The sequence below is a fragment of the Priapulus caudatus genome, unplaced genomic scaffold (genome assembly GCF_000485595.1).
Source record: "Priapulus caudatus unplaced genomic scaffold, Priapulus_caudatus-5.0.1 Scaffold1738, whole genome shotgun sequence".
Lineage (NCBI taxonomy): Eukaryota > Metazoa > Priapulida > Priapulimorpha > Priapulimorphida > Priapulidae > Priapulus > Priapulus caudatus.
The window spans coordinates 32,610-44,316 of NW_014578799.1; the positions used below are offsets into that span (position 1 = coordinate 32,610).

General features: G+C 42.3%; 1 protein-coding gene across 2 annotated transcripts in view; it reads left to right on the forward strand.

Moving 5' to 3' along the window:
• The first annotated feature begins 11,071 nt into the window (after positions 1 to 11,071).
• The window catches only part of LOC106817472 (uncharacterized protein C1orf194 homolog), a 2,716-nt gene continuing 2,080 nt past the window's right edge, over positions 11,072 to 11,707 (forward strand). For both annotated transcript variants that reach the window (XM_014822139.1, XM_014822140.1), the window contains exon 1: positions 11,072 to 11,307. In XM_014822139.1, the coding sequence (XP_014677625.1) occupies positions 11,233 to 11,307 (75 nt within the window). In that variant the 5' untranslated portion in view covers positions 11,072 to 11,232. The remainder of the gene's footprint in view (positions 11,308 to 11,707) is intronic.

Sequence of the window (11,707 nt, forward strand, 5' to 3'; positions counted from 1 at the left end):
GATCTGATAAGTTGCGCAAAACCACTTTTCAGCCAAGGGCTACAGACCGAGGGTGTTTCTTATTTATTAATTTAAAAGCAAAAGGCTTGTAATATCTTATGAACGACATATAGTTTCAGTTATATTATGGATAAATTTGTCCTAAAATGAACATCGTTCGGTTAAATAGCATTTAGGTATGAATATAATTGCACCTTTGTGATTAGCCCTCGATCTGTAACGTGCAAAATAAATTGGAAAATACGCAACTTTTTCAGGGTGGCAGGACGGTTGCGGGTGTCATGGCGCCATTCAAATTTTGTAGCGTAGATGTGTCATTAATTATAACAATTAAATTAGGTATCTGGTAACAAATACGTGTGGGTATAGACAATTTGTTACACAGTAAGTACAGTTGTATGCAGTAAAATCCTAGTCTTTAAGTGTCGTTATATATAAATATCGATCCTATTCTTAGCAACATACTATTATTTGTATCATATATATAGAATATAATAAGATCTTATTATAATGATTTTGTTCTATATCATATCTAGACTTAGCTCTAGACCCTCTAGTACTATAGACCGCGTACAGTTGCCGCAGGGCTATAGAACATTCTATTACGAATGTTTGGGACCAACTTATTCACGGTTACTCGCGGCTATAAAACGTCTGTGGTAGGCAATTAATGCCTCTTATCCGAAGTGAATATGTCTCAAGTTATATCAGCTACTAAAATTTAACCTCTAACTATCGTTGAAATGGACTACTTGCGGTATTTCTTGTGAACAAACATTATTTATGAACTTAATTCAAACGACCATTTTTGGTGGCGCCAATCAACGGGAATTATGTATTTCCGCACGTGGAGGGGTCTAGGCGGGTTGTGTTGGTTGTGGACAAAAACATTGTTGTTGTCAAGTAACAAATTAAGCGATCACAACCCGCCCACCCCTCCACGTGCGGAAATACATAGTTCCCTTAATAGCATCATTGTTCATGGTTAAATCCTTAAATTATTTACCTTGACAGTTTCAGCTGTCGTTCTGACAGCCATATATTTAGAACTTTTGAATTCGTCACCACATGGCAGTAGGTGACAGTGATGTGGCTGCCATGTGTACTGCCATGTGGTGACGAATTCAGAGGTTCTGAAAATAGCTGTCAGAACGACAGCTGAAACTGTCAAGGTAAATAATTCAAGAATTAAATTTAACCATGAACAGTTACAATGATGTTATCAATGTTTTAAAAGAAATCCGACTATGAACTTTCAAGATTTACATAGTTCCCGCTGACTGGCTGGAGTAAGTTTGTCCCAAGCATTTGTAATAGAATGATCTATAGCCCCACGGCAACTGCACGCGGGCTATAGGAGGCGTACAACAGTAAGCCTCCGCAAATTGTTCACCGTTGCACTATTTCGTCTCTAGAAAAGGCCTTTTTTGGCATTTTTTTTCGCCGAAATTCGGCACTAGAGTGCAATGATTTGCTTTATGCACGCAAGTTAGATGCCTCGTGGATGTCTAGAAAGCATTAGAAGTAAAATTGGTCTTGTTGTGTATTCGTGACATTCCGTCAGGTGGAGTAGCCACAGCGACCTGTTGGTCATTTTTGTGTTTGAAATGTGTTCAGACAACTTTGCAGAAGTTCGCATCATAGAGCTGGCAAAAGTTTAGAGCGGAGCATAGAGCATGAATCTGTAGTTATTTAACATGAATAAAGAAAGTGTATGTTGTGTAAGCGAAGTAACAGTGCAAGTATTTTTAATTAATTTCTGTTCGATGCTTATTCAGGCCTGCCGCCCATGGACGCTCTCTACGGCTCTACTGTTGTTCAACACCTATAGTACTAGTAGAGCTAATCTAGAGTAATAGTTATTTATAAATGACTATGTTTGTATTTATAAATTACGCTGTGGCTATATGCCCGGCAGCCGGGCACGGTCTTCGTTTTCCTAAATGCCCGGCAGTTCTTAACCCTAACTCTAACCCTAACCCTAAACCTAACAAAAAGCCGTCTGTTTTCCGAATGCGGCAAGGAGGCTGAAGCCTCGATCAGCCTCCGGAGCATCTTTCGCCGCTAACAACGACTTCAGAGAGCTGTCGACCTTGTAGAATTTCTCCTTGGACACCTGATGTCAAACATCGCGGCAGCGGATTTAGGCAGAGGGAAACGCAATGCGTACCATCGTCAAGCAAACCAAACAAGCCACCTCATTCGATACGGGTGCGATGAGACAAGTAACGCAATATATCTGCATAACGATACATCTTTCGCGACGTGATATGTATCGCAATACTTTCGAAAGAAACTACTTATCAAACTATACACTTAAAGGGGTCATCCCGCGTAGAAACGTCATCTGACATTCATGTGAACGCTTACAAATCAGTATCGTCGAGTGCTTAATAAACAACTGCTGCTGAGGTACGATTGATATCATTAATAATTAAGAGTTAACAATTAATAATTAAGAGTTAACAATTAATAATTAAGAGTTAACAATTAATAATTAAAAGTTAACAATTAATAATTAAGAATTAACAATTAATAATTAAGATAACGAGTACCTCGGGAAGAGCCTCCTCGACGGCCTCCTCCTTCTCCGGCTCCCGCTTCTTCTCCTTCGCCTCCTTCCTCTGCTTCTCAAGCTCGTACTTCCGATGCTCCTCCTTCCCCGGGTCAAAGTGCAGCGCCGTCACGTCCTTGAACATCGACCTTCGTCCGAGCGACCGCCCCACCGCGCGCACCGCGCTCGTACCCACAATGCCCTGCAGGATCTCCAGATTGCGGTGGCGCTCGGTCTCACCGTCGGCGTCCGCGATCGGTTGCTCGTCGTCAGCGGAGGCGCCCTCTATATCGTCGTCGTCATCGTCGTCGTCATCGTCATCGCTGCCCGGCGCGAATCGCTCGTCGAGCCGGAATCGCTCGTCGTTGCCGAAGCGAGATTTCGCGGAGAGGAGGCGGCGACCGGCGGCGCCCTCGTACTGCGGCCGTATGCGGAAGTCGCCTCCCTCCACCTCCTCCTCCTCCTTCTCTCCTTCTCACCTTCCTCCTCGTCGTCCGCCAAACCCTCGTCGAACAGCCGCGGACGCTTCCCGCGACCTACGACCTCGGCGGCGACCTTTCCACGACCTCCCCTCGCCTCGCCCGCCGAGCCTCGCTTCCTTCCTAGCGCCACCTGTGCGTTCTTCTCCTCCTTGCCGTCGTCTTCCTCATCGTCGTCGGAGGAGGAGGAGGAGGAGGAGGAGAAGGTAATCTTCGTGTTCGGGGTCGTGCGGAGGTCGACGGCGGCAAGGGCGTCTCGGATCGTGAGTCTCCGGCTCTCCTCCACGTCTCGGCGAGCGCGCAGCGAGCGCAGACGCTTCGCGTTGTCCGCCCGCTGCCGCTCCGCATCCTCGACGTGCCCCGTTGCCGTGGCAACGCGCCTGCCGTCGCCGGGGGATGCGGCGGGAAGCTGCGAGCTGACGGCGGCGACGGCAGCGGCGCGCGAGACTGTCGCCGCGGGAAACACGTGCGATTCGACTTCGTAGTCGCTGTCGTTGCCGCGGCGACGGGCGTCGGCGTTGTTGCTACCAACGACGACTTTGTCGTTGCTGTTGTTGTCATCATCGCTGTCGCTGTCGTCGCTGCTGTCGCTGTTGTTGTCATCGTCACTGTCATCATCGTCACTACTGTTTTCATCGTTATTGCTGGCTGTTGGCACATCTGTAGGAACTGGTTTCACACAAACAGCTTTTCTCTTTTGCGAAGGGGGTACGAACGTCAAAGCATTTCTCCTGTTTGCTAGTGGATTTTCATTGTTATTATCGTCATCTTCATCGTCGTCATTGTCAGTGTTGTCATCAGTGTCAACGTCATCTTCATCTTCGCTGCCGTCACCCTCGCTACTGAGGCTGCTTTCAGAGCTGTTCTCTTGTTTCTGTGACACGGCCGGCGTCAAGCTCGCTTCCGGCTTCTGCGGAAAATTTCCCGCTGCGTGGTTTTCACCGCCCTCCGTTTTATCGTTATCCTCGTCGTGCCTTTCGCCGTCACTGCTATCCTCCTCCTCCTCTTCCTCCTCCTCCTTCTCCTCCTTTTGAACCTGTTGTGTTTAGGTTAATATATGCAAAGGTTTGATTGGTGCACCGGTCTCATCCAATTCTTCTTTAGTTCCACTCCTAAGACGCGCATCCAAATCTTCAAAACCGTTCCTGGAACATACATAACAATAATGTTCAGTTCAATGTTGAATGTATGTATTAAAAGGATGGTTTACTCTAGTTCTAGGGTTATTTTCAGTTTAATTTAGGTTTAAATTACGCTACATAAAAAGTTCATGGTTCAATCACCATTAGAAATATTATTAAAAAATGTTTTAAAACTAACGCACTACAGTGTTGTTACACGACGTCGGCCACTCAAAGCGCATGATCTGATAAGTTGCGCAAAACCACTTTTCAGCAAGGGCTACAGACGAGCGGGTTTCTTATTATTAATTTAAAAGCAAAAGCGCTTGTAATATGCTTATGAAACGACATATATGTTTCAGTTATTTATGGATAAATTTGTCCTAAAATGAACATCCTTCGCGTTAAATAGCATTAGGTACGAGATTATAATTGCACCTTTGTGCATTAGCCTCTCGATCGTTGTAACGTGCAAGAATAAATTGGAAAATACGCAACTTTTTCAGGGGTGCACGTGTTGCGGGTGTCATGGCGCCGCTTAAATTTTGTACGGTAGATGTGTCATGTAATTGTAAACAATTCAAATTAGGTATCTGGTAACAAATACGTGTGGCGGGTATAGCTACGAATTTGTTATCACAGGTAAGTACAGTTGTATGCAGTAAAACTAGATCCTAGTCCTTTAAGTGTCGTTGTATATATAGAATATCGATCCTTATCCTTAGCAAACATACTATTATTTGTATCAATATATATAGATATTATAAAGATCTTATTATAATGATTTTGTTCTATATCATATCTAGACTTAGCTCTAGTCACCCTCTAGATAAGACCGCCGTACCAGTTGCCGCAGGGCTATAAGAACATTCTATTACGAATTGTTAGCGACCATTATTCACGTTACTCGCGGCTATAAAAACGTCTGCTTGCGCTAGGCAATTAAGTGCCTCTTATCCGATGAAATTAATTAAGTATAATGTAACCTCTAACTATCGTTCAAATGGACGACTTGCGGTTATTCTTGGTGAACGAACACATTATTTACGAACTTATTCAAACGGACCATTTTTGGTGGCGCCAGTCACGGAATTATGCTATTTTCGCACGTGGAGGGGTGGCGGGTTGTGTTGGTGTGGACAAAAACCATGTTGTTGAAGTAACAAATTAAAGCATCACAACCCGCCCACCATCCACGCTGCGGAAATACATAGTCCCTTAATACACTTGTTCATGGCGTTAAATCCTATAAATTATTACCTTCGACAGTTTCATGCTGTCGTTCTGACAGTATATTTCAGAACTTTTGAAATTCGCCACCACATGGCAGGTAGGGGCAGTGATGTGGCTGCATGTGTACTGCCGATGTCGGGTGACAATTTCAAAGAAGTTCTGAAATAGCTGTCAGAACGACAGCTGGAAAAACTGCTCAAGGTAACATTTAAGATTAAATTTAACCATGAACAGTTACAATGATGCTTATTAATGTTTTTAAAAGAAATCCGACTATGAAACTTTTCAGATTTACATAGTGTCCCGCTGACTGGCTGGAGTAAGTTGGTCCCGAGCATTCTGTAATAGACATGATCTATAGCCCGCACGACAACGCACGCGGGCTAAGGAGGCCTACAACAGTAAGCCTCCGCCAAATGTTCACCGTTGCCACTATTTTCGTCTACTAGAAAAGGCTTTTTTTGGCATTTTTTTTTCGAATTGCCGCACTAGCAGTGCAATGATTTGCTTTATAGCACCGCAAGTTAGATGCCTCGTGGATGTCTAGAAAGCATTAGAAGTAAAATTGGTTTGTTCGTGTATTCGTGACATGCGTCAGGTGGCAGTATGCCAGCAGCGACCTGTGGTCATTTTTGTGTTTGAAATGTGTTCAGACAACTTTGCAGAACTGCGTCATCATAGAGCTGGCAAAGTTTCGCAGCCAATGACATCGAGCATCTAATCTGTAGTTATGTTAACATGAATAAAGTAAAGGGTATGTTGTGCGTAAGCGAATTGAACAGTCGGCGTATTTTTAATTAATTTCTGTTCGATTGCTTATTCAGGCCTGCCGCCCATGGACGCGCTCTACGGCTTACTGTCTTGCTTCAAACTCTAATGTAATATACTCTCTCCATTCCAATTTGGCTTCAGAAAAAACCACTCTACGGCACTAGCAATTTCAGAACTCTATGACACGCTTCTAAACTCTTTGGATGAAAGAAAAATTTCTTGTGGAATTTTCCTCGACTTATCTAAAGCATTTGATACTGTACAACATAACATCCTCCTAACCAAACTTGAACAGCCATATGGCGAGCGTAAGAAAATACACGGGGCGGCCCGAAGCCGATTTCGCTCCCGTCAGCTTTCAAGCGCTCCCGGTAACAAACCAATTCGAGAGCGAAAATTTTGCAAGCCTAGGCGAGAAAGAGAATCCTCCCGTGCCGCGGCAGGTTACTGACCCGTTCCTCAACCTAGCACAGCCTAGGGTATCCAAACATCTAGAGCCTGCATGAACTCCCTCAACGCATGATTCCCACACGAACAAAACTCGCGACGGATGGGTAAGCCAAATTCAATGTGTTTATAAACTCGTAACAATAAGTTACTTACCGCAGGGGTTATTGTGAGAAGTAGGCGACGACCAGTGCCACACTGACCGCACGCTAATCAAAGCTGTTGTGGGGGCGGGATTCATCACGTAGAAAGTGGACTGTTATTATTCAGGTAAGATATTTAGGAAGAAATGTAAAACTGTATATAGCTTGCAAGCATTCTAGGCACTGTGTAACTTGTGATCTGTGCGGCAGCATGAACTGCATAGATCTATGCATGGGTAACCGTGGACTGGGGAAATAGAAAAAACGAAGTAAAGAACCGTACAGATAGCTCTCCCCCCCCAACATTCCAGAGATTGATAACAATTATTTGACCAACTCTAATTAAGTTACATCAAGAGTTAATGAAGACACGTATTTGTCTTCATTAACTCCTTGTTATGCGTTATGCTGTTTTAAATTTCAATGGTTATCTTTATATACTATTTTGTAAACTTCGCTCCCTAGTAAATAAGCTGACCACCAAATTTTTGTGCCAGCGTCCACCCACTTTCTGAAGTTGGTGGTCCTGCTGGTTCCACTACGATTTTTGCAGCCGAAATTCGAACCCTGCGGTGCCGGGCCTCGAACAAACCCGCTTGCCCGAAGGCCCCGGGGCAACCAAAATTCCGCCCGGCAGGTAGCCTTTAAATTGCCACTTCCCTAGTCGGGAACAAAGCTCTTTTTTTTATTGAATGCCTTAGACATAACGAGATGAATTAAAGAAACAATGCGAATGCAGACAATCAGTGCATGCCAGTCATACTTTGTACATAACATGCATACGAGCCAACATGAAAAACCCGTTCCGTGATCTTGTCACCATTAGCGAATAAATGTGTGACTCCTCATCGCATCTTCGCCCACAAGCATAAAAAATCTTGACTTTGTTGTGAAACACCTTTACGATAAGTAGACACAATTGTCTGGCTCTGAGACAATTATTAGAGTCAGTGCCCATCAAAAATTAGCAAAATTTTAACAAAATCATGCTATGAAAAAGCTAGCTCTGGCCAAGCTTAAAAATAGCTCCCCTAAACAAAATAACGAGAGCTCTTTTTTTCATACAAAAGCAAAAAGAGCTCTCCGCTAATAAAAAAGTATTTTTTAGGCTGCCCCACTATGGTATAAGGGGATTAGCTTTAGACCTTATTAATAGTTACCTCTCAATCGCAAACAGTATGTTTGTATAAAGATTCTTGCTCAGATCAACTTGATATGAAATGTGGTGTCCCCCAGGGCTCGACGTTAGGTCCTCTTCTCTTTCTAATTTATGTTAACGACTTACCCTTAGCCTCGAACTTCAATACTCGCCTATTTGCGGATGATACAAACCTATTTTTGACTAGCTCTAACATAACTGACCTTGAAACCAAAGTTAATACAGAATTTGCACATGTCATGAAGTGGTTGCAAGCAAACAAACTATCTCTGAACTACGAAAAAACTAAATATATGATCATCGGACAAAACAAATCGAATCGATCGACTACATTTTCCCTGCTATACTGGCAGGGCCGCTACAAACTCATGAGTTCAACAATATAAACTACCTAGGGGTCTACTTCGACCATCATCTAAAATGGACTATCGATCTCAATTATACAGTGACGAAACTAGCAAAAAATCAGCTGGAATCATTCCAAACTCCCACTATGTTAAAGCCACAATGTACTTAAAATCACTTACTTTTCTCTAGTTTATCCATACCTACTTTATGCTGTACTTGCCTGGGGGTCATCAACTAAAACAGTATTACACACAGTAAACAGGATCCACAACAAAATTATCAAACACATGACCTTCGCAAGCCTAGAGAACATGTACACCAACTTCTTGCAACCTTTGCGTATGCTAAAAACTTCCAGATATCTACAACTAGAACTAGCCCAAAGCTAATGTACCGTTCACATATCAACGAATACGTGATCTGCTTCAACAACTACGGTCACCATATATCTCCAACGTACAACTCTCACTCTACTCGACTTGCAGCTGCTATGTCCTATTACCTACCTAGGCTTTAATACTAGTGTTGGATATAAGACACTAAAATTTGGAGTGCGAAGCTCTGACTGAGATTCCAACCTCATATAAAAAACTTGCCCTATGCAAAATTTAAGCAATCCTAGCAGAAAACATCCCAATCTCAAAAGTACCGAGTACGCGTCGCACTCGCTTCTATTCCGTGTATATTGCATGTCAATTTAGCTTATTACCCAGTAATACGCTAATACCTCTATAAATTGCGACAGATGTGTTTTCAGTTGGTTTGTTCACGATTCCATTCAGTTGTATGATTACTGTCCATGTAACCCTGTGATACGAACCATGTCCTATGCTCATACAGTGTATATATGTGGCATTGCCAGCTTTGTTTGTTTGCTACAGTGGTTTGTTCACCTTTGTTCAAATTTTTTGTTATTTTGTTTGATCCTTTTTCATTCTCTTTGTCATGGTTTGCTTTTCTCTTACTGTTATATATGGGCATTTATGCTGCTCTGTTGCCACACAGCTCTACACAGTTGCTATTATTAGCTGTCATTGCCAAATATGATCTATTTATAGTGAGAACAATAGTAATAATTATTTTTAAGTAAACATTAAGTAGTAATCTATTTTGTGTATCTTATTCTATCTATCTATCTATCTATCTAAATATATATATTAATATATATATATATAAATATACATTATGTTGTATCTATCTATCTATCGATCTACTCTATCTATATATCTATAATATTGTTCTATCTATTGTATAGCTAACAAGAGCTGAAAGTGTGTACGAGAGGTTGTTTTCAGTACTGTTTTGTTCACGATTCTAGTCAGTTGTATGAGATTACTGCCAGGTACTGTGTCATGAACCATGTCCTGTGTTCAACTGTTATATATATGTCCATTGAAGTTTTGTTTTGTTTTTGTTTCTTGTTCATTTTGTTTTGATCACTTTGTTCACTCTCTCTGTCATGTTTTGCTGTTTCTTATACTGTATATATGTGCATTTTGCGTTGTTCTATGTCTTGTTATGCGTGCATTCAGCTCTGTTGCTACGCAGCTCTAACATGTTGTATATCAGCTGTCAATGAAACTATTGTATCTATTTATATTAACAATAGTAATAATCTATTGCGCCTATTTATATAGGTAAACGTATGTGTATGTATGTATATATATATATGTAATATAATATAATATAATATATATAGACTGTATATATATAATTAACTATTTGCCCATACATTACATTATTAATGTACAGATGTAAATTAGACCTATGCCTGTTTTGTTCTGCTTATTCCGTTGTTCATTTTTGTTTAGTTTCTTGTTCCCTGTAAACGCTCAAGTTTTATCGTTCAAGGTTTGCATCATCTTCGCTGTCATGTTTTTCGAGTTTCACATGCATGCTCTCCATCCACTATGGCAACCAACTATATCGCTATAATCACAACCGACCCATCTGCCTAATCATTAGTATGAATTTTAGTTGAGTGTGGCAGACGTGAATACCCTGCGGGTTGCTTGTCGCCCTCCTGTGCTTCCTTGTTAAACTAGATTAACTTCGACTTGCTATATTCCTATTGCCGCCTGTACCACTGTACATACCGGACGACTTATGCACAAACATAAACATATTGAATCTTGAGATCCTTGAATCTTGAAATCTGGAATCTCAACACCTATAGACGTTAAGTAGAGCTTAATCTAGAGTAATAGTTATTTATAAATGACTATTAGTTTGTTATTTATAAATTACGCGCTGGCCTATATGCCGCAGCCGCGGCACGGTCTTCGTTTTCCTAAATGGTTCCGGCAGTTCTTAACCCTAACATCTAAACCCTAACCCAAACCTAAACAAAAACCCTCAATCTAGCCTCCTAAACCTAACCCTAACCCTAATTCCTAACTCTAACCCCTAACCCTGGTTACTTGAGTAACGCTAAAAATTAAAAAAACTGCCGTGGCCATTAGACAATCGAAAGCACCGTGCCGGCAGCGTCAGCATATACGCCCGGCTGCCGGGCATATGAGCCACTGTGTATAAATTATAGGCCTATTTAATCACTGTGACCACAGAACCAACCTGCAGGTCTTCTTGTTTCACATCATGAAATAGGTTTCCAACAAATAATCGTTTGCGTTCAACACCTGTCTCAGATCCCATAGTGACAGGCATCACATCAGATCTTGTATAAAATCTTGGGGTTTACTAGCGATTCATGAAAGTGTCGGAATATTTACATATTTTTAGAATCAACACGGCCAAGGAAAGCATGACCGTAAGATGGCGCTGATGTAAGAGACTCTAGCGCCCTCTGTGGTCATGCTGTCTCAGGCGACCGAACATTTATCATGGATTTTGTTGCTAGGGAAACTCAGTTGTTCACGGGAGAAACAAAAAAATCCCTCTAGTCATTTACTGTTTACAGGTGACAGATCGTAGAAGGTTGTAGACAGGAAGCCGTGCAGCCTCAGGAAACAACAGCATGACGTGTAGAGAACCGTATCCGCTTCCTAGGCTGCAGAATGATGACGACTTCGTCGGGCCACGCAGTGGATTTGTAAATATGGAAATTGCATAATATTAATAAATTAAAAAAACAATGTATAAAAAACTGTGTGACGTGTATATCACATTAACAGTACCCAGTTAACTTATCTTATTTGCTGCGCACACTATCTGATTTGCCACTGTGCACAGCACAAAACGCCCCGCACCCACGATCCGACCCCGATCCGCATCCGACGGGAGGCCACGCCACACTGGCCGACTCAAAGTTGACGCAACCATGCACTCTCGTGGCGTTCCAAGCGGCATTTAGCGTGTACTAAGCATCGGCGCAGTGTTTCCATGTTCGAATAGCCATTTCCATGTCGATGCGGTTCCCATGGGCGCAGCTCTGTGATTTGTCAATTTCTTCAGCGCTCGGTCGATCGGTCGGATGGCCACGCACACTATCC